This window comes from Oncorhynchus masou, chromosome 12, assembly GCF_036934945.1.
Source record: "Oncorhynchus masou masou isolate Uvic2021 chromosome 12, UVic_Omas_1.1, whole genome shotgun sequence".
NCBI lineage: Eukaryota > Metazoa > Chordata > Actinopteri > Salmoniformes > Salmonidae > Oncorhynchus > Oncorhynchus masou.
Genome location: NC_088223.1, coordinates 87,408,132 through 87,432,249, shown reverse-complemented (window position 1 = coordinate 87,432,249; position 24,118 = coordinate 87,408,132). Strand labels below are relative to the sequence as shown.

General features: G+C 46.3%; 1 protein-coding gene across 1 annotated transcript; it reads left to right on the top strand.

Annotated features, from left to right (window-relative positions):
• Positions 1-1,464: 1,464 nt before the first annotated feature.
• Positions 1,465-24,043, top strand: LOC135550995 (transcription elongation regulator 1-like). Its single transcript, XM_064982342.1, is given in 21 exon segments — positions 1,465-1,557; positions 1,560-1,688; positions 1,871-2,023; positions 2,333-2,588; positions 2,794-3,057; positions 4,212-4,274; positions 6,612-6,806; positions 6,920-7,026; positions 7,145-7,230; positions 9,105-9,315; positions 9,318-9,421; positions 10,347-10,485; positions 14,065-14,154; positions 14,364-14,482; positions 20,985-21,135; positions 21,318-21,482; positions 21,707-21,889; positions 22,151-22,330; positions 22,546-22,629; positions 23,060-23,160; positions 23,370-24,043. Coding segments are annotated over 21 exon segments (3,075 nt in total). The 3' UTR covers positions 23,572-24,043.
• Positions 24,044-24,118: the final 75 nt, after the last annotated feature.

Below are 24,118 nucleotides of genomic sequence, written 5' to 3'. Positions count from 1 at the left end.
GTATATAAACACCAAAAAAAAGTGTTGATGTTAAAATATATTAATAGTTACTGTTATTCTGAAGTCATTTGCTTTTTAAAGATGAATACTGTTTTATGAGATCGATACTGCTACATATTGCAGTATTTTTAAGGTGTTTGATAGGAAGTCTATTTATTTATGTCTTTTTTTGTTCTACAAATACCTAGTTTATAAGGAGAAGGGGGTGCTTTGCAGGTTTTATGCAGACTGAAAGTCCAGGCATAGACAGGTACTACTGGCCTATTCAGATTACTGTGCTCTTTGTGTAGAAATCAGATACAAATGCCAATGAATCAATAATACATGCGGAGTGGCCATTTTTACACAAGTACTGCAAATACTGTACATCCAACGTTGTTAATAACTTGCATGTAACTATGGAATTATGTATTTTTCTTAGTAAATGTAAATTAGGTTGTGGTACAGTTGCCTGTCTGGCCATCTGTTTTGAAATTGTTAGCCATCAATAGTTAGGAAAGTCCTAACTGAACAAAGACATCACAGTTGGCTGGACGGAGAGCCCCCTGGGCAGACGATGGCGACTATTTTGTCATCCAATCAGATTTTCTAAACGACGGGCGTATAGTGTGATCGATGGGCCATTTGGCCAATGTTGTGTAAAAAGTTTGTGTGCGGAGGCGTTTCCAGGAAGAGTCGTTTCATTTTTCTGTAATGGCGGACCACGGAGACGGTGAAAGTATTGTGTTTAACGACAACAGGTGAGGTGATCGCGAATAAAGCCAAGTGAATCATTTTTCCAGAAGTACTGTTTTCTACGGTTGTTAGCTAGTTTGACACGAATGTGAACGTGTCTTCACAATGTCTGATTTGTTACATGCGCTGCAGACTAGTAGTGTATTCAGTGTGGCCACGCTAGCAGCTAACATCATTAGCCAGACTCCCTCCCGACTCGTGGATTTACCTAAACTATGATGCTATTTAGCTAGCTGCGCGTCTATTTAAATTGCATAACATTAGCAGCCTAGCTAGTTATCGTAACTAGCGTTACATTAGGTAGCTAACTAACTAGTGTACACATTCGCTAGCTACCCCCACTGTGTTGATGTGCGTATTACCAGTACACATTTGCTAGCTACGGTTAGTGTGTTCATGTGGGTATTAGCAGTTTATGTAGGTAGCTAGCTAAAGTTAGTCAGTGAGACTGTCAAATTGAACTAACTTGGGATCATAACTTGATTGCATCGTTTGATCCCAACAAGTAATGTATATCTAGTTAGACTGTAACACAATTTAGCTAGCTAACGTTAGCCTGAACAACGAATCATGATTTTGTGTGGGGTCACTAACGTTATCCTGTGTTGCAAACAATCAGCTGGGAAAGGGGAAGATAGCAAGCGAGTAGATATAGCAACTCGATGTTGTGTAGTTCGATCGTTATTTTGATTTGGTTCATGAGTCCGGTCCATTTGTTTTGTTTCTAGGATGGCGCAGCAGCAGACGCTGCGTTTCCGCGGCCCTGCTCCTCCTCCAACCCCAGTGATGCGTGGTCCACCCCCACTGCTCAGACCCCCACCTCCCCCTTCGGTATGATGAGAGGGCCTCCACCACGAGGGCCACTGTTTGGGCGTCCGCCGTTTGACCCCAGCATGCCACCCATACCCCCACCAGGAGGCATGCCCCCACCACTCGGACCCCCTCACCTACAGGTAGACCAGTCAGATTAAAGGAATCATTTCTGCCATTGGCTCCATCCATCTTTTCTATAGAATGTGACTGGTACACATTTGGTTTGTCAGAGGTATGAATGCATTGAGAGCCTGAAAATCTTAGACTGCATTGCAAGTATTAAAGGCTTGCTATTTTAATGCATTTTTTTTTTGTATTTCAGAGACCTCCTTTTATGCCCCCGCCGATGGGCAGCATGCCCCCACCCCCAGGGATGCTATTTCCCCCTGGGATGCCCCCAGTCCCTGCTGCTGGAGCTCATACTCTGCCCCCTAATGATGAGATCTGGGTGGAGAACAAGACACCTGAGGGAAAGGTAGAGAATGGCCTCTTACTTAAAGGAAAGATTGACCCATTTGAATGTTTTTTTTTTGCATCTCTGAGTGATTTCATGTTTTCATGTGTATTGGAGCTATTGCCGTTCAAGCAAGCAGCAATACAGCCGGTATGTCTAGTTTTGCATTCCGGCTGTATTTCTGCCTGCTTGAACGGCCAATAGATGATCACTTAGAGATGCACAGAAACTATATAACATTCACAATGGGTTAATTTTTCCTTTAATTGAGATGTTATGGTAGTTCTCTATTTGAACCTATCTGAATGAATATTTTCTTGTTTCCCCCAGGCGTACTACTACAACGCCAGGACCCGAGAGTCAGCCTGGAGCAAACCTGAAGGGGTAAAGGTGATCCAGCAGTCAGAACTCAACCCTATGATGGTGACCCCGGCTGGAACAGGAGCCTCCTCCAATAGCAGCACTGCTGCCAGCACTACAGCTGCCACACCCTCTCCAGTGTCCACACAGGCACCTTCCCAGTCTCATACCATGAGTACCAGCCCAGACACCAACACCACCTCTTCTTTGTCCCAGACCATCACTAGTGAGTACAGCCCTGGGAAAGGGACATTTGGATCTTGTTTTAGTTCTCTGGACAGGTCTGATGGTTAGAATTCCTCTTAGTATGACAAAATAAGACAAATTTAGTGAAGATCACAAAGTTGGAAATTGGTAGTTTTCTGCTTGTCTATTGTTAGTTTTACTATATGTCCAGACTGTGTTGTAACACTCTGCTGGTCTTTGTCCAGCTTCTGCTGCTACAGATCTGCAGCCTGTGGCCTCCGTCCCCTCGAGTGTGGGAGTGACCCCGATGGCGGTGGTCAGTGTAACCACAGTGCCATCCTCAGTGACACCAGTCCAGACTATGTCCCTGTTGCCCCAAAGTCTCCCGACTGGCCTGCCCCACCACACCATGTCCCAGCCTCACACCACAGCCACTATCCCAGGCTTCCCCCCAGGGGTCATGCACCCCTTCAGGGTGCCTCTACCAGGCATGCATATCCCACTGCCCGGTAAGACATGGTCTGCTCCCTCCTCATCCCAAACCTCTCTACCTCCCTTAACATTACTGACACTCCACCCCTTTCCATACTGTCATTGGTCATCTCTTCATTTGTTTGTCATCTTAACGTTAGGTCTTATTTTTATTCCTGTACATTTTATATTTGAGTCATTTAGCAGATACTCTTATCCAGAGCGACTTACAGTAGTGAGTGCATTCAGTTTAATCTATGAAAAGTTAATAGGTAGAATGGTCTCGGTCATGGTTGGAGAGAGAAATAAGCAAATCAGAACTTGTATTTGTAGTTGATTTTTTTCCTTAACTTATTCCACACAACTCCAAATTCATCTGTTTGACATTTTGTTTGTTCTTGCACTGTAGTTATTGGAGAAACAAGTCCCTTTTAGTCCTGTAGATAGATGGCAGCATTGCCCATGTTCAGAAAAGGGTCAGCTAGTTGTCTGGAGAAAACAAATGCAGGACAAAATTCAAACGCCTTTGAGACAATGTCCTATGAAGAAATAGGGCGTTCTTGTTGACTCACTTTTTATTAATTTAAAGGTGCAATATGCAGAAAACCCTCCCGCCATTTCCTGGTTGCTAAAATTCTAATAGTTTGCCTAATTTCAGTTTGACAAAACAAGCAATGTATATTTCAGTCAATGTACCATCTAAACTGCTGTGAAATGTCTTTTCAACAACCCCAAATATTGTATTTTCAACTGTTTGAAACTGTTGTTGAAAACCGAAAGTAAAAGGTGCAAAAACCACACTTAAGAACGCGAAGCATGGAAATAGCACACACAGAACAGATCTACTGCTTCTTTGTCTTGCTTTCAATGAGAATTTTAGATCTATATCTCATATTTCTATGTGAATTTGGTTGGGTCATCCAAAAAGTTACACATTGCAGCTTTAAATGTTTCGTAAAAAAAAATATATATTTAATTTTAATTCAATACTCTGCACATCTACAAAACCTAATCAGCACTTTATTCATCCATCTGGTTGTTACCAGGAAGATAATACTACCTGTTGTTATTGAAGTGATAGTGGTTGTGGGCCTAGTTTTAATGTGTTGTTGAAATCTGTGTGATCTGCCCTTGCAGCTTGCACCTCTCTCCCCATGTGTCCAATACAATGCTTGCTTGTCCGTTCTTGCAGGTGTAGCAATGATGCAGATAGTAGGCGGTCCCTATATAAAGACAGTCTCCCCCAACCATAACGGTAATTCTTTCAAACATCTCCAGTCAGTATTCTGTTAGATGGCATGTTAGAGATTTGTTGTGAAAATTATGCTTATAATTTTTGGGCTCTTTTGGCATCGGCAAACAATGTGGAGTATTACTGTTGATAAAAAAAATGTATTTATTCAACATTAGTGAGTTAGACATATTTTAGGACTTTCTGTCTTGTGTTAAATGCTTTTTTTTAATGAGGAGATTTGGGAAGGGGCATTTTGTTATGCTGTTGATCAACCAATAGCTGTTTGGACAAAACCGCAATGTGGACTTGTCAGTACTGTCTCCGTAACTGTTTTTAGCTAGGTTACTTTTTGCAGGGTTTGATTTGAGTGGTAATTTAGTCACTGGTATATAGGTCCTTGTTTTGACAGGCAACACACCTATTTTTAGGTTAGGTTATTTTCCCTTTAGTACAGGAAATTCACATTTTATTAATGTTGTATGGTCATTTGATAATCATTTTCTTCTTGTGGCATGTTTTGGTGTGTTTTTGTTAACATCTCAGTGGCTCCGTTTTAGATGTTACCTGTGTACTAATGGCTAAGCAGAGAAGGCCCTATATTTACAATTTGAATATTAGGTCTAAGTGTTGGAACTAAGACCTTTTCATATGTCAGGTGAATTCTTATGGCCTCTAAACTACATGCAGTGCATTCGGAAAGTATTCAGACCCCTTTACTTTTCTAAATGTTGTTACATTACAGCCTTATTCTAAAATGTATACAAAAAAATAATAATTCCTCAATCTATGCACAATACCCCATAAGGACAAAGCAAAAACTGGTTTTCTGAAAATTTAGCAAGAAAAAAAAAAAAGATAGCACATTTACACATCATGCTACAAGCTTGTCACACCTGTATTTGGGAAGTTTCTCCAATTCTTCTCTGCGGATCCTCTCAAGCTCTTGCAGGTTGGATGGGAAGCGTTGCGGCACAGCTATTTTCAGGTCTCTACAGAGATGTTCAATCGGGTTCAAGTCCGGGCTCTGGCTGGGCCACTCAAGGACATTCAGAGACTTGTCCCAAAGCCAATCCTGTGTTGCCTTAGCTGTGTGCTTAGGGTCGTTGTCCTGTTGGAAGATGAACCTTCGCCCCAATCTGAGGTCTGGAGCAGGTTTTCATCAAGGATCTCACTACTTTGCTCCGTTGATCTTACCCTCACGCCTGACTCGTCTCCCAGTCCTTGCCTCTGAAAAACATCCCCACAACATGATACTGCCACCCACACCCCAGGTTTCTTCCAGATGTGATGCTTGGCATTCAGGCCAAAGAGTTCATTCTTGGTTTCATCAGACCAGATAATCTTGTTTCTCATGGTCTGAGTGTCTTTCGGTGCCTTTTGGCAAACTCCAATTGGGCTGTCGTGCCTTTTATGGAGTAGTGGCTTCCGTCTGTCCACTCGACCACAAAGGCCTGATTGGTGAAGTGCTGCAGAGATGGTTGTCCTTCTGGAAGATTCTCCCATCTCCACAGAGGAACTCTAGAACTCTGTCCGAGTGACCATCAGGTTCTTGGTGACCTCCCTGACCATAGCCCTTCTCCCATGATTTTTCAGTTTGGCCAGGCGGCCAGCTCTAGGAAGAGTCCTGGTGGTTCCAAACTTCTTCCATTTAAGAATGATGGAGGCCACTGTTCTTGGGGATCTTCAATACTGAAGAAATGTTTTGGTACCCTTCCCCAGATCTGTGCCATGACACAGTCCTGTCTCGGAGCTCTACGGACAATTCCTTCGACCTCGTGGCTTGTTTCTTTGCTCTGACATGCACTGTCAGCTGTGGGACGTTATATACACTTGTGCCTTTCCAAATCATGTCCAATCAATTGCATTTACCACAGGTGGACTCCAAGTTGTAGAAACATCTCAAGGATGATCAATGGTAACAGGATGCACCTGAGCTCAATTTCAAGTCTCATAACAGGGTCTGAATACTTGTAAATACTTGTAATATGTAAATCACGTAATTTGCAAACATTTCTTAATCTGTTTTCACATATGGGGTATTGTGTGTAGATTGCAAACTATATGTATATTTAATACATTTTAGAATAAGACTGTAACGTAACAAAATGTGGAAAAAGTCAAGGGGTCTGAATACTTTCTGAAGGCACTGTACGTCCTCAGAACTTTTCAAGAATGAGTGACACAAAAGTGTCAATAACACAGCATCTATTACCTTTTGGACCCTTTTACCCAAATGGAAGTAGATGCCCTACCTGCCCCCTGCTTTGTGGCTGGCTTTGTTTAGATGTGCAGTAGAATGGGTTCATCAGACAGGAGTGTGTCTTAAGAACTATTCTGTGTGTATTTGACCTTCCACAGGTATGCTGCCTGGCATGGGTCCTCCTCTTGTTCCCATGATGCACCACCCTCAGTTGGCCCTGGCGGCGCCCGCCTTGTCAGGCCTCCAGTTCCCAGAGTGGTCTGAGTACAAAACGGCCGAGGGGAAAACCTACTACTACAACAACCGCACACTGGAGTCCACCTGGGACAAACCCCAGGAACTACGGGAGAAAGGTTGGTCTACGTAAAGCTTTGGATTTCTCCAACCAGCTAGCATTCATGATGGACTGATTAAGTGAGATTTAAGATGTTGCATATCTAATGTGTGAATTTTTCCTCTCCTGTAGAGAAAGAGGCAGAGAAGGCCAAAGAGAGACAGCAGGCCCTGGAGGAGGAGGCTATGGAGATGGAGGATGAACAGCCTAAAATAGAGCTCCCCAAGGAGGTGAAGGAGGTGAGAGGAAAACTGGAGCCATCTACTAGTCACATCATTCTGGCCTGCATTTCATCATTTCAAACTGTGTATTATTGTCATCTACCTTAATAAAAGTTGTATTCCTTTCATTGAGCAGGTGAAGGAGGAGGAGATGACTGAAGAGGAGAAAGCAGCACAGAAAGCTAAGCCCGTGGCCACTAACCCAATACCTGGCACTCCCTGGTATGTAACAGAAAGCTAAGCCCGTGGCCACTAACCCAGTACCTGGCACTCCCTGGTATATAACAGAAAGCTAAGCCCGTGGCCACTAACCCAATACCTGGCACTCCCTGGTATGTAACAGAAAGCTAAGCCCGTGGCCACTAACCCAATACCTGGCACTCCCTGGTATGTAACAGAAAGCTAAGCCCGTGGCCACTAACCCAATACCTGGCACTCCCTGGTATGTAACAGAAAGCTAAGCCCGTGGCCACTAACCCAATACCTGGCACTCCCTGGTATGTAACAGAAAGCTAAGCCCTAACCCAATACCTGGCACTCCCTGGTATGTAACAGAAAGCTAAGCCCGTGGCCACTAACCCAGTGGCCATGTAACAGAAAGCTAAGCCCGTGGCCACTAACTAACCCACTAACCCAATACCTGGCACTCCCTGGTATGTAACAGAAAGCTAAGCCCGTGGCCACTAACCCAGTACCTGGCACTCCCTGGTATGTAACAGAAAGCTAACAGAAAGCTAAGCCCGTGGCCACTAACCCAATACCTGGCACTCCCTGGTATGTAACAGAAAGCTAAGCCCGTGGCCACTAACCCAATACCTGGCACTCCCTGGTATGTAACAGAAAGCTAAGCCCGTGGCCACTAACCCAATACCTGGCACTCCCTGGTATGTAACAGAAAGCTAAGCCCGTGGCCACTAACCCAATACCTGGCACTCCCTGGTATGTAACAGAAAGCTAAGCCCGTGGCCACTAACCCAATACCTGGCACTCCCTGGTATGTAACAGAAAGCTAAGCCCGTGGCCACTAACCCAATACCTGGCACTCCCTGGTATGTAACAGAAAGCTAAGCCACTGGCCACTAACCCAAACCCAATACCTGGCACTCCCTGGTATAACCCAATACCTGGCACTAACAGAAAGCTAAGCCCGTGGCCACTAACCCAATACCTGGCACTCCCTGGTATAACCTGGCCACCCAATCCTGGCACTGGTATGTAACAGAAAGCTAAGCCCGTGGCCACTAACCCAATACCTGGCACTCCCTGGTATGTAACAGAAAGCTAAGCCCGTGGCCACTAACCCAATACCTGGCACTCCCTGGTATGTAACAGAAAGCTAAGCCCGTGGCCACTAACCCAATACCTGGCACTCCCTGGTATGTAACAGAAAGCCCGTGGCCAAACCCAATACCTGGCACTCCCTGGTATGTAACAGAAAGCTAAGCCCGTGGCCACTAACCCAATACCTGGCACTCCCTGGTATGTAACAGAAAGCTAAGCCCGTGGCCACTAACCCAATACCTGGCACTCCCTGGTATGTAACAGAAAGCTAAGCCCGTGGCCACTAACCCAATACCTGGCACTCCCTGGTAACCCAATGCACTCCCTGGTATGTATGTAACAGAAAGATAAGCCCGTGGCCACTAACCCAATACCTGGCACTCCCTGGTATGTAACAGAAAGCTAAGCCCGTGGCCACTAACCCAATACCTGGCACTCCCTGGTATGTAACAGAAAGCTAAGCCCGTGGCCACTAACCCCTGGGTATGTAACAGAAAGATAAGCCCGTGGCCACTAACACTCCACTAACCCAATACCTGGCACTCCCTGGTATGTAACAGAAAGCTAAGCCCGTGGCCACTAACCCAGTACCTGGCACTCCCTGGTATGTAACAGAAAGCTAAGCCCGTGGCCACTAACCCAATACCTAGCACTCCCTGGTATGTAACAGAAAGCTAAGCCCGTGGCCACTAACCCAGTACCTGGCACTCCCTGGCATGTGCCACTGATGGTAACAGAGCTATGTGCTGTTGTCTGGAGACTGAACTTGCATCAGTCACACGCCCTGGTGCCCTATTGAACTTGTGTGTGTTTAGGTGTATTGTGTGGACCGGTGACGAGCGGGTGTTCTACTACAACCCCACCACGCGTCTCTCCATGTGGGACCGGCCAGAGGAGCTGGTGGGACGGGCCGACGTTGACAAGAACATCCAGGAACCACCTCATAAGAGAGGCTTGGAGGACGCCACCAGGAAGCTGGGTACGACCACACACAGGCACACTCATCCTGCCTCTGTAGGTGTTCATGACGATGGCCTCATCACTTCTCTCCCTCAGGAATCAGCAAAGAGGAGCTGGAGCAGGCAGCAGAGGAAGCTCTGGAAGATGAGCCTGTGAAGGCCAAGAAGAGGAAGTAAGTCCCCAGTCCTCTCCACCTAAGGGCCCAGCACACTTTACTAGGGGCCAGTAACAGCATGACGAGGCACTCAGTCATTCTTCATCGTCTGAACAGATTAAACAGGATGTACAAATTGAAATCAACCCATGATGTACTCTGGATAAAAAATATCTCAATTCTTAGTTTAAGGTTTAGTTAGGGTGTTTGGTCGGGAACCCTAAATTGCTTGATTTTTGTATTTTCCTCTGGGGGTGGAGGGACTAACTCTGTGGGAGGTAGTTTTTAACACAGCTTGTACTGACTTAGTAAAGCCTATGATGTCTTCACTGGTTCTGTTGAAGTGGTCAATCGATGGTCACTGTCCAGGTTACCCAATCAGTCACTGTTTCCCCATCAGTGTCCTCCAAGCCTGCCTCTCCCGCTACCCTAAACACTGGTCCCGTTGCACAAGAGACTATTTTTCAGGGAAAAGGCCTGTAGAACACATGGTGATGCCAACATGGGCCTCCAAGGTAACCACCTTGCTTGACCTCCTTCTTCTAGAACTACTGCTTTAGGAACCCCAATGAGCAAATGAAGACGTTCCCCGCCCCGTCTCGCCATAGCTATATGTGATAACGGAACACTGAATACAAATCCAAGACCGTGAATATCAGTGGTCAGGTATTTGACAAATCCTCCCCCTCTCAATCTTTAAAAGCTGTAGGACCTGTGCAACACCCAACTTATATCATTTGGAGTCCACTCATTTGGTAGAGATGGCTGATAATTGATCGGTCAAGTATAGCAGAACACCTGGGTAGAGAACATAGAAGAACATACTGTATCATTTCCCCAATTGAAGAAGTAAAGTTGCACCCCAGGCCAGCCCTCTACCCCCCCTGGTCTATCACTAACCCTGCCCTGTGCCTGGGTGTTGACGTCTTCCCTCTGCTTGCAGGAAGGAGGAAGTGATGAAAGAGGCGGACTCTGAGAAAGAGGCAGCCATGGAGGCGGAGCTGAAGGCGGCCCGAGAGCGGGCCATCGTGCCCCTGGAGAAGCGCATGACACAGTTCAGGGACATGCTGCTGAAGAGAGGGGTAAAACACTTCAATCCAACGCAATACTGTAACGTTAGACACATTAATCTGAATGGAAGCCCACCAAGGTACACTCTTCAGTTAATTCTCCTTGTCTTTGGTGTTTAATTTCTGTTCTTCCTGCCTCTATCCCTGACTTCTATCTTATGCCCAGTTGATTGACAAGTACATTTCTGCTTATGTTTTGGTAATAGTTCAAAAAGTACATTCATAAAAGTTAGTTAAACATGTTATGTACATACAGTGCCTTGCGAAAGTATTCGGCCCCCTTGAACTTTGCGACCTTTTGCCACATTTCAGGCTTCAAACATAAAAACTGTATTTTTTTGTGAAGAATCAACAACAAGTGGGACACAATCATGAAGTGGAACAACATTTTTTGGATATTTCAGACTTTTTTAACAAATCAAAAACTGAAAAATTGGGCGTGCAAAATTATTCAGCCCCCTTAAGTTAATACTTTGTAGCGCCACCTTTTGCTGCGATTACAGCTGTAAGTCGCTTGGGGTATGTCTATCAGTTTTGCACATCGAGAGACTGACATTTTTTCCCATTCCTCCTTGCAAAACAGCTCGAGCTCAGTGAGGTTGGATGGAGAGCATTTGTGAACAGCAGTTTTCAGTTCTTTCCACAGATTCTCGATTGGATTCAGGTCTGGACTTTGACTTGGCCATTCTAACACCTGGATATGTTTATTTTTGAACCATTCCATTGTAGATTTTGCTTTATGTTTTGGATCATTGTCTTGTTGGAAGACAAATCTCCGTCCCAGTCTCAGGTCTTTTGCAGACTCCATCAGGTTTTCTTCCAGAATGGTCCTGTATTTGGCTCCATCCATCTTCCCATCAATTTTAACCATCTTCCCTGTCCCTGCTGAAGAAAAGCAGGCCCAAACCATGATGCTGCCACCACCATGTTTGACAGTGGGGATGGTGTTCAGGGTGATGAGCTGTGTTGCTTTTACGCCAAACATAACGTTTTGCATTGTTGCCAAAAAGTTCAATTTTGGTTTCATCTGACCAGAGCACCTTCTTCCACATGTTTGGTGCGTCTCCCAGGTGGCTTGTGGCAAACTTTAAACGACACTTTTTATGGATATCTTTAAGAAATGGCTTTCTTCTTGCCACTCTTCCATAAAGGCCAGATTTGTGCAATATACGACTGATTGTTGTCCTATGGACCGAGTCTCCCACCTCAGCTGTAGATCTCTGCAGTTCATCCAGAGTGATCATGGGCCTCTTGGCTGCATCTCTGATCAGTCTTCTCCTTGTATGAGCTGAAAGTTTAGAGGGACGGCCAGGTCTTGGTAGATTTGCAGTGGTCTGATACTCCTTCCATTTCCATATTATCGCTTGCACAGTGCTCCTTGGGATGTTTAAAGCTTGGGAAATCTTTTTGTATCCAAATCCGGCTTTAAACTTCTTCACAACAGTATCTCGGACCTGCCTGGTGTGTTCCTTGTTCTTCATGATGCTCTCTGCGCTTTTAGAGGACCTCTGAGACTATCACAGTGCAAGTGCATTTATACGGAGACTTGATTACACACAGGTGGATTGTATTTATCATCATTAGTCATTTAGGTCAACATTGGATCATTCAGAGATCCTCACTGAACTTCTGGAGAGAGTTTGCTGCACTGAAAGTAAAGGGGCTGAATAATTTTGCACGCCCAATTTTTCAGTTTTTGATTTGTTAAAAAAGTTTGAAATATCTAATAAATGTCATTCCACTTCATGATTGTGTCCCACTTGTTGTTGATTCTTCACAAAAAAATACAGTTTTATATCTTTATGTTTGAAGCCTGAAATGTGGCAAAAGTTCGCAAAGTTCAAGGGGGCCGAATACTTTCGCAGGGCACTGTATCTATAATAGTGTTGAATTGTAATCATAGACTTAAGAATTTAACATTTCACTTTTCTTTGTAGGCAAGAAATAATTTGAAATCTATTTATTGTACATAATGGTGACTTTCTTTGAAAATGACATGCACGCACATGCTGTACTGGATCAGTGTTCGGTTTTTCCAGTACATTCATCAGATCTATATGTCTTCAGGACTAGCCTGCCAATGGAGGGGTCGTCCTTTAGACATTCATCAGATCTATATGTCTTCAGGATTAGCCTGCCAATGGAGGGGTCGTCCTTTAGACATTCATCAGATCTAGATGTCTTCAGGACTAGCCTGCTAATGGAGGGGTCATCCTTTAGACATTCATCAGATCTAGATGTCTTCAGGACTAGCCTGCTAATGGAGGGGTCGTCCTTTAGACATTCATCAGATCTAGATGTCTTCAGGACTAGCCTGCTAATGGAGGGGTCGTCCTTTAGACATTCATCAGATCTAGATGTCTTCAGGACTAGCCTGCTAATGGAGGGGTCGTCCTTTAGACATTCATCAGATCTATATGTCTTCAGGACTAGCCTGCTAATGGAGGGGTCGTCCTTTAGACATTCATCAGATCTAGATGTCTTCAGGACTAGCCTGCTAATGGAGGGGTCGTCCTTTAGACATTCATCAGATCTATATGTCTTCAGGACTAGCCTGCTAATGGAGGGGTCATCCTTTAGACATTCATCAGATCTATATGTCTTCAGGACTAGCCTGCTAATGGAGGGGTCATCCTTTAGACATTCATCAGATCTATATGTCTTCAGGACTAGCCTGCTAATGGAGGGGTCATCCTTTAGACATTCATCAGATCTAGATGTCTTCAGGACTAGCCTGCTAATGGAGGGGTCATCCTTTAGACATTCATCAGATCTATATGTCTTCAGGACTAGCCTGCTAATGGAGGGGTCATCCTTTAGACATTCATCAGATCTATATGTCTTCAGGACTAGCCTGCTAATGGAGGGGTCATCATCCTTTAGACATTCATCAGATCTAGATGTCTTCAGGACTAGCCTGCTAATGGAGGGGTCATCCTTTAGACATTCATCAGATCTATATGTCTTCAGGACTAGCCTGCTAATGGAGGGGTCGCCCTTTAGACATTCATCAGATCTAGATGTCTTCAGGACTAGCCTGCTAATGGAGGGGTCGTCCTTTACAAACTGGCATGCAGAGTAGATAATAGCTTGTTGTCATCTCCTCTAATTTGGGATCAAATTTCATGTGTTCAGCTTCCTGTTTCTGTATTACATGAATTATGTATCAACTTCTTTATCCTAGAAACAGTTGTTCAGGAACAAAACAGGCATATTGCAACCCTGATGCCATCCAAAGCACAGTAAAAAAAAAAAAAACGAATTGGGTCGTAAAATGTATTAAACTTCCCCAGCAGGGGAGTTATTGGTGCTGCTGTCTGGAGCCTTTTCCAACAGCACCACCAGGCGTGAAGCAGGCCTTTATGGCACATTGCTCTGCTGGCACTGTATTGTTCCTTTGGGTGTCACTAGTTTGAGGAGTAAAACGTGACTCATTCCTTTTCGATTTGAGGGGGATTGATTGGAGCCGACGGGGGATTATTTTCCCCTCGGAGGAAATCAATTTGACTGATGACTGAAAGTGTTATGTGAATGTTGTTGAAGCCCACCTTGATTGGCCTGGTCTCACGCCCTCTAACCCCGCGCCCACAGGTCTCAGCGTTCTCTACGTGGGAGAAAGAGCTGCACAAGATAGTTTTTGATCCGCGATACCTGCTGCTTAACCCCAAAGAGAGAAAGCAGGTATTGTACACTAACAGAACTCATTTATCAATTTAGAGTTGATTTGTTTCCATATTCAGTCATATTATGATATGAGCTGTTTCCCCCTATGGGGGAAAGGTCAGAGCTCTACAATCAGGTAATATATGTATTTCCCAAGGGGTTATCTGCCAGTTGTGTGTTTATTTATGCTAACTGTTGTTCCATGTGTGTCTGCTGATCCTGTGCAGGTGTTTGACCAGTATGTGAAGACCCGAGCTGAGGAGGAGAGGAAAGAGAAGAAGAATAAACTGATGCAGTCTAAGGACGAGTTCAGGAAGATGATGGAGGAGGCCAAGCTCACAGCCAGGTCAGACCTCACTACAAACACTAGTTAATACGGTACCAGCCAGGTCAGACCTCACTACAAACACTAGTTAATACAGTACCAGCCAGGTCAGACCTCACTACAAACACTAGTTAATACGGTACCAGCCAGGTCAGACCTCACTACAAACACTAGTTAATACAGTACCAGCCAGGTCAGACCTCACTACAAACACTAGTTAATACAGTACCAGCCAGGTCAGACCTCACTACAAACACTAGTTAATACAGTACCAGCCAGGTCAGACCTCACTACAAACACTAGTTAATACAGTACCAGCCAGGTCAGACCTCACTACAAACACTAGTTAATACAGTACCAGCCAGGTCAGACCTCACTACAAACACTAGTTAATACAGTACCAGCCAGGTCAGACCTCACTACAAACACTAGTTAATACGGTACCAGCCAGGTCAGACCTCACTACAAACACTAGTTAATACGGTACCAGGTACCAGCCAGGTCAGACCTCACTACAAACACTAGTTAATACAGTACCAGCCAGGTCAGACCTCACTACAAACACTAGTTAATACGGTACCAGCCAGGTCAGACCTCACTACAAACACTAGTTAATACAGTACCAGCCAGGTCAGACCTCACTACAAACACTAGTTAATACAGTACCAGGTACCAGCCAGGTCAGACCTCACTACAAACACTAGTTAATACAGTACCAAACCAGGTCAGTACCAGGTCAGCCAGGTACAAACACTAGTTAATACAGTACCAGCCAGGTCAGACCTCACTACAAACACTAGTTAATACAGTACCAGCCAGGTCAGACCTCACTACAAACACTAGTTAATACGGTACCAGCCAGGTCAGACCTCACTACAAACACTAGTTAATACGGTACCAGCCAGGTCAGACCTCACTACAAACACTAGTTAATACGGTACCAGCCAGGTCAGACCTCACTACAAACACTAGTTAATACGGTACCAGCCAGGTCAGACCTCACTACAAACACTAGTTAATACAGTACCAGGTACCAGCCAGGTCAGACCTCACTACAAACACTAGTTAATACAGTACCAGGTACCAGCCAGGTCAGACCTCACTACAAACACTAGTTAATACAGTACCAGCCAGGTCAGACCTCACTACAAACACTAGTTAATACGGTACCAGGTACCAGCCAGGTCAGACCTCACTACAAACACTAGTTAATACGGTACCAGGTACCAGCCAGGTCAGACCTCACTACAAACACTAGTTAATACAGTACCAGGTACCAGCCAGGTCAGACCTCACTACAAACACTAGTTAATACAGTACCAGCCAGGTCAGACCTCACTACAAACACTAGTTAATACAGTACCAGGTACCAGCCAGGTGGTTTAGTTAATACGGTACCAGCCAGGTTAGTTAATACGGTACCAGCCAGGTCAGACCTCACTACAAACACTAGTTAATACGGTACCAGCCAGGTCAGACCTCACTACAAACACTAGTTAATACAGTACCAGCCAGGTCAGACCTCACTACAAACACTAGTTAATACGGTACCAGCCAGGTCAGACCTCACTACAAACACTAGTTAATACGGTACCAGCCAGGTCAGACCTCACTACAAACACTAGTTAATACGGTACCAGCCAGGTCAGACCTCACTACAAACACTAGTTAATACAGTACCAGGTACCAGCCAGGTCAGACCTCACTACAAACACTAGTTAATACAGTACCAGCCAGGTCAGACCTCACTACAAACACTAGTTAATACGGTACCAGCCAGGTGGTTTAGTTAATACGGTACCAGCCAGGTCAGACCTCACTACAAACACTAGTTAATACGGTACCAGCCAGGTCAGACCTCACTACAAACACTAGTTAATACGGTACCAGCCAGGTCAGACCTCACTACAAACACTAGTTAATACGGTACCAGCCAGGTCAGACCTCACTACAAACACTAGTTAATACGGTACCAGCCAGGTCAGACCTCACTACAAACACTAGTTAATACAGTACCAGCCAGGTCAGACCTCACTACAAACACTAGTTAATACAGTACCAGCCAGGTCAGACCTCACTACAAACACTAGTTAATACAGTACCAGCCAGGTCAGACCTCACTACAAACACTAGTTAATACAGTACCAGCCAGGTCAGACCTCACTACAAACACTAGTTAATACGGTACCAGCCAGGTCAGACCTCACTACAAACACTAGTTAATACAGTACCAGCCAGGTCAGACCTCACTACAAACACTAGTTAATACGGTACCAGCCAGGTCAGACCTCACTACAAACACTAGTTAATACGGTACCAGCCAGGTCAGACCTCACTACAAACACTAGTTAAAACACTAGTTAATACGGTACCAGCCAGGTCAGACCTCACTACAAACACTAGTTAATACGGTACCAGCCAGGTCAGACCTCACTACAAACACTAGTTAATACGGTACCAGCCAGGTCAGACCTCACTACAAACACTAGTTAATACGGTACCAGCCAGGTCAGACCTCACTACAAACACTTAGTTAATACGGTACCAGCCAGGTCAGACCTCACTACAAACACTAGTTAATACAGTACCAGCCAGGTCAGACCTCACTACAAACACTAGTTAATACGGTACCAGCCAGGTCAGACCTCACTACAAACACTAGTTAATACGGTACCAGGTACCAGCCAGGTCAGACCTCACTACAAACACTAGTTAATACGGTACCAGCCAGGTCAGACCTCACTACAAACACTAGTTAATACGGTACCAGCCAGGTCAGACACTAGTTAATACGGTACCAGGTACCAGCCAGGTCAGACCTCACTACAAACACTAGTTAATACGGTACCAGCCAGGTCAGACCTCACTACAAACATTAGTTAATACAGTACCAGGTACCAGCCAGGTCAGACCTCACTACAAACACTAGTTAATACAGTACCAGGTACCAGCCAGGTCAGACCTCACTACAAACACTAGTTAATACGGTACCAGCCAGGTCAGACCTCACTACAAACACTAGTTAATACAGTACCAGGTACCAGCCAGGTCAGACCTCACTACAAACACTAGTTAATACAGTACCAGCCAGGTCAGACCTCACTACAAACACTAGTTAATACGGTACCAGGTACCAGCCAGGTCAGACCTCACTACAAACACTAGTTAATACAGTACCAGGTACCAGCCAGGTCAGACCTCACTACAAACACTAGTTAATACGGTACCAGCCAGGTCAGACCTCACTACAAACACTAGTTAATACGGTACCAGCCAGGTGGTTTAGTTAATACGGTACCAGCCAGGTGGTTTAGTTAATACGGTACCAGCCAGGTGGTTTAGTTAATACGGTACCAGCCAGGTGGTTTAGTTAATACGGTACCAGCCAGGTGGTTTAGTTAATACGGTACCAGCCAGGTGGTTTAGTTACCAGCCAGGTGGTTTAGTTAATAGCCCAGCCAGGTTTAGTTAATACGGTACCAGCCAGGTGGTTTAGTTAATACGGTACCAGCCAGGTGGTTTAGTTAATACGGTACCAGCCAGGTGGTTTAGTTAATACGGTACCAGCCAGGTGGTTTAGTTCATGCGGTACCAGCCAGGTGGTTTAGTTCATGCGGTACCAGCCAGGTGGTTTAGTTCATGCGGTACCAGCCAGGTGGTTTAGTTCATGCGGTACCAGCCAGGTGGTTTAGTTCATGCGGTACCAGCCAGGTGGTTTAGTTCATGCGGTACCAGCCAGGTGGTTTAGTTCATGCGGTACCAGCCAGGTGGTTTAGTTCATGCGGTACCAGCCAGGTGGTTTAGTTCATGCGGTACCAGCCAGGTGGTTTAGTTAATACGGTACCAGCCAGGTGGTTTAGTTCATGCGGTACCAGCCAGGTGGTTTAGTTCATGCGGTACCAGCCAGGTGGTTTAGTTCATGCGGTACCAGCCAGGTGGTTTAGTTCATGCGGTACCAGCCAGGTGGTTTAGTTAATACGGTACCAGCCAGGTGGTTTAGTTCATGCGGTACCAGCCAGGTGGTTTAGTTAATGCGGTACCAGGTACCAGCCAGGTGGTTTAGTTCATGCGGTACCAGGTACCAGCCAGGTGGTTTAGTTCATGCGGTACCAGGTACCAGCCAGGTGGTTTAGTTAATACGGTACCAGGTACCAGCCAGGTGGTCTAGTTAATACGGTACCAGCCAGGTGGTCTAGTTCATGCGGTACCAGCCAGGTGGTCTAGTTCATGCGGTACCAGCCAGGTGGTCTAGTTCATGCGGTACCAGCCAGGTGGTTTAGTTAATACGGTACCAGCCAGGTGGTTTAGTTAATACGGTACCAGCCAGGTGGTTTAGTTAATAGGGTACCAGCCAGGTGGTTTAGTTAATACGGTACCAGGTACCAGCCAGGTGGTTTAGTTAATGCGGTACCAGGTACCAGCCAGGTGGTTTAGTTAATACGGTACCGGGTACCAGCCAGGTGGTTTAGTTCATGCGGTACCAGCCAGGTGGTTTAGTTAATGCGGTACCAGCCAGGTGGTTTAGTTAATACGGTACCGGGTACCAGCCAGGTGGTTTTATTCATGCGGTATCAGCCAGGTGGTTTAGTTCATGCGGTACCAGCCAGGTGGTTTAGTTCATGCGGTACCAGCCAGGTGGTTTAGTTCATGCGGTACCAGCCAGGTGGTTTAGTTAATGCGGTACCAGCCAGGTGGTCTAGTTCATGCGGTACCAGCCAGGTGGTTTAGTTCATGCGGTACCAGCCAGGTGGTTTAGTTAATAGGGTACCAGCCAGGTGGTTTAGTTAATACGGTACCAGGTACCAGCCAGGTGGTGTAGTTAATGCGGTACCAGGTACCAGCCAGGTGGTTTAGTTCATGCGGTACCAGGTACCAGCCAGGGGGTTTAGTTAATACAGTACCAGGTACCAGCCAGGTGGTCTAGTTCATGCAGTACCAGCCAGGTGGTTTCGTTAATACGGTACCAGCCAGGTGGTCTAGTTCATGCAGTACCAGCCAGGTGGTTTAGTTAATACGGTACCAGCCAGGTGGTTTAGTTAATAGGGTACCAGCCAGGTGGTTTAGTTAATACGGTACCAGGTACCAGCCAGGTGGTTTAGTTCATGCGGTACCAGCCAGGTGGTTTAGTTAATACGGTACCAGCCAGGTGGTTTAGTTCATGCGGTACCAGCCAGGTGGTTTAGTTCATGCGGTACCAGCCAGGTGGTTTAGTTCATGCGGTACCAGCCAGGTGGTTTAGTTCATGCGGTACCAGCCAGGTGGTTTAGTTCATGCGGTACCAGCCAGGTGGTTTAGTTAATGCGTTACCAGCCAGGTGGTCTAGTTCATGCGGTACCAGCCAGGTGGTTTAGTTAATACGGTACCAGCCAGGTGGTTTAGTTCATGCGGTACCAGCCAGGTGGTTTAGTTAATACGGTACCAGCCAGGTGGTTTAGTTAATACAGTACCAGCCAGGTGGTTTAGTTAATACGGTACCAGGTACCAGCCAGGTGGTCTAGTTCATGCAGTACCAGCCAGGTGGTTTAGTTAATACGGTACCAGCCAGGTGGTTTAGTTAATACGGTACCAGCCAGGTGGTCTAGTTCATGCGGTACCAGCCAGGTGGTTTAGTTAATACGGTACCAGGTACCAGCCAGGTGGTTTAGTTCATGCGGTACCAGCCAGGTGGTTTAGTTCATGCGGTACCAGCCAGGTGGTTTAGTTAATGCGGTACCAGCCAGGTGGTTTAGTTCATGCGGTACCAGCCAGGTGGTCTAGTTCATGCGGTACCAGCCAGGTGGTTTAGTTCATGCGGTACCAGCCAGGTGGTTTAGTTCATGCGGTACCAGGGACCAGCCAGGTGGTTTAGTTCATGCGGTACCAGCCAGGTGGTTTAGTTAATGCGGTACCAGCCAGGTGGTTTAGTTCCGGTACCAGCCAGGTGGTTTAGTTCATGCGGTACCAGCCAGGTGGTTTAGTTCATGCGGTACCAGCCAGGTGGTTTAGTTCATGCGGTACCAGGTACCAGCCAGGTGGTTTAGTTAATGCGGTACCAGCCAGGTGGTTTAGTTAATACGGTACCAGACAGGTGGTCTAGTTCATGCAGTACCAGCCAGGTGGTTTAGTTCATGCGGTACCAGGTACCAGCCAGGTGGTTTAGTTCATGCGGTACCAGGTACCAGCCAGGTGGTCTAGTTCATGCGGTACCAGCCAGGTGGTTTAGTTCATGCGGTACCAGGTACCAGCCAGGTGGTTTAGTTCATGCGGTACCAGCCAGGTGGTTTAGTTCATGCGGTACCAGCCAGGTGGTTTAGTTAATGCGGTACCAGGTACCAGCCAGGTGGTTTAGTTAATACGGTACCAGCCAGGTGGTTTAGTTAATACGGTACCAGGTACCAGCCAGGTGGTCTAGTTCATGCAGTACCAGCCAGGTGGTTTAGTTCATGCGGTACCAGGTACCAGCCAGGTGGTCTAGTTCATGCAGTACCAGCCAGGTGGCTAGTGTCTCTCAGGGAACTAAGAGTTGCTGTGTTGTTTGTTTCAGGACAACGTTCAGTGAGTTTGCATCCAAGCACGCCAAGGACCCACGGTTCAAGGCCATAGAGAAGATGAAGGACCGGGAGGCCATCTTTATCGAGTTCATGACTGCTCTCAAGAAGAAAGAGAAGGAGGACTCCAAGAACAGAGGAGAGAAGGTGAGCGCTGGTCTGGAAACCTCCATGGCCACTGAAAACAGTAGCCTGAGGAAGTGATATGCTGGACAGGTAACTACATACCTGGATGGTGTGCAGGTGAATGGTGTGCAGGTGAAACCTGGAGACATTTGGAGTATCTGATTGTGTGTATGTCCCTATTGTAAACCTCGTCTCTGTCCCAGGTGAAGCAGGACTTCTTTGAGTTGCTTGGCGACCACCAGCTGGACGGAGGGCAGCGCTGGAGCAAGGTGAAGGACAGGCTGGAGGGAGACCCTCGCTACAAGGCTGTGGAGAGCTCCAACACCAGAGAGGAACTCTACAAGCAGTATGTGGACAAGCAGGCCAAGGTGGGAGGAACAGGATATTACCTCAGAGGCTGCCCTTCCTGCTCATATACTCACTGACTCCAGCTTGTCATCTGACATTTAACCCAGCCCAATTCAGTGCCACAATCTTAGTATGTTTATCCTCTTGACGTGATGGGTGTCATGATGCCTGTAATGATTGCATGCCTCTGTGTATATGATGATGCTGCCAGAACATGTATTTGATGGTGTCTCTCTGCTGCCAGAACATGGACTCTGATAAGGAGAAGGAGATGGAGCGCGCAGCCAGGATAGAGGCCAGTCTGAGGGAGAGGGAGCGCGAGGTGCAGAAGGCCCGCTCTGAGCAGACCAAGGAGATCGACAGAGAGCGGGAGCAGCACAAGAGGGAAGAAGCCATCCAGCACTTCAGAGCCCTCATGTCAGACATGGTGAGCTCACACCATCCGCTGAAGTTGGTTTCCCCAATAAGGCACCGACAGGACTACATTTGTAGCTGAGAACTTGGGTGAACCAAACGTTAATTTAGATTAAACCCGGTTTGATATGGCCACTAGAAGATCCTCTCAGCCGGGCAGATCAGAGACAAGACCGGAACCTTTGTTTTCAGATTGACCTTGTTAATGACTTGTGTTATGCTGATGAGGAACCATGTGCCAGGTCTTAATGCTGCTGGTGTGTGTTGTGATCAGGTGAGGTCGTCTGACGCGTCGTGGTCAGACACCCGGCGTAACCTGCGTAAGGACCACCGCTGGGAGTCCGCCTCTCTGCTGGAGAGGGACGAGAAGGAGAAACTGTTCAACGAACACGTTGAGGCGCTCTCCAAGAAGAAGAAGGAGAACTTCAGACAGCTACTGGACGAGACCGTCATGGTGAGAGACCATGTTTGGGTTGGTGTTACGCTCTCATTTACAGGGCATATATGTACACCAACACAGCTGCATTAAATGTAAACTCACCGCAGTCCATCTGTGTGTTCACGTGTCACCATAAAGGTGGTACTGTAAACCTGCATGTCATTCAGATAGAGTATTATCTTGTGACGGATGACTTGGTAGTACGGGCTTTGATTGAGTGTTTGCCACAGATCACACTGACCACCACGTGGAAGGAGGTGAAGAAGATCATAAAAGAGGATCCTCGCTGTATCAAGTTCTCCAGTAGTGACAGAGTAAGACCTTTCTCTTTTACCTTGCTGTGTTCTACTGGTTGAGCCAGCCACCCATGTACTCTGTGTTCTACTAGTTGAGTCAGCCACCCATGTACTCTGTGTTCTACTGGTTGAGTCAGCCACCCATGTACTCTGTGTTCTACTGTTCTGTACTCTGTGTTCTACTGGTTGAGCCAGCCAGCCACCCATGTACTCTGTGTTCTACTAGTTGAGCCAGCCACCCATGTACTCTGTGTTCTACTAGTTGAGTCAGCCACCCATGTACTCTGTGTTCTACTGGTTGAGTCAGCCACCCATGTACTCTGTGTTCTACTGGTTGAGCCAGCCAGCCACCCATGTACTCTGTGTTCTACTGGTTGAGTCAGCCACCCATGTACTCGGTTAACACCAGTCAAAGACGCTGAGCGGTTCGTCTTCTTTTGGTTTGTAGAAAAAACAGAGGGAGTTTGAAGACTACATCAAAGACAAGTACATCACAGCCAAAGCTGACTTCAGAACGCTTCTGAAAGAGACCAAGTTCATCACGTACAGGTGAGTACAGCAACGGGCTGGATTGTGACATTCTTTCATTGGTAGCTGGGTGCATATGTATCACAGGTTGGTTCATTTTAATGGAATTTATACTTGTGTGGATTAGGTGGACTTAAGACTGGAGTTTTAAACAATTATTAGATCAATTGAGTCAGGAGGTGCTATTGGTCCATCTGCATTACTGCCCCCCCATGTTGTCGTCCTCTCAGGTCGCGGAAGTTGCTCCAGGAGTCTGACCAGCACCTGAAGGACGTGGAGAAGGTTCTGCAGAATGACAAGCGTTACCTGGTGCTGGACTGTGTCCCGGATGAGAGGAGAAAACTCCTGATGTTCTACATTGAGGATCTGGACCGCCGGGGTCCCCCTCCTCCCCCCACTGCCTCGGAGCCAACACGCCGCTCCACCAAGTGACCACAGACTGCTACAAACCCTGAGCATGAACCAGCCCTGCACCTATTCTAGTGCAGTATTAAACTGTATTGTCCTAATGCCTTGTGGTAAACCTGGAACATCCATCCCTGTATTTATTCAAGTGTCAGTAGTGCAGAGCTCTGGCTCTCCTCTCCTGCCTACAGGGCCTGATGATGTGCCACTGCTCTAACCCCTGACATCTGGCCTTTGGCTCAGCTGAGGTCAAAGGGATCGGCGTAGTAGTACATCTGCAGCCACCTATGACGTTAGACAACTGTAAATGATGAACTCTGCTGTTTCTGTGACTCAAGGCATTGCAGGCCTTAGCAACTGTTTTTAGGGTGTCGTTGACGTCGACCGACTCACAGTACAGTTTGAATGTTAACGTTTCTTCTCAGTGGTTTCGTTTTGATGCATTGCTTTTTCTGTACATGTTTACTGGAATAAAGGCAACTTTTTCTTTTTTTAACAATGCAGTCCTGTGATATGTTAATAGTTAAATGTTTAAAGTTTAAACTCGGGATCACTGAGCCCATAATAAAGACAT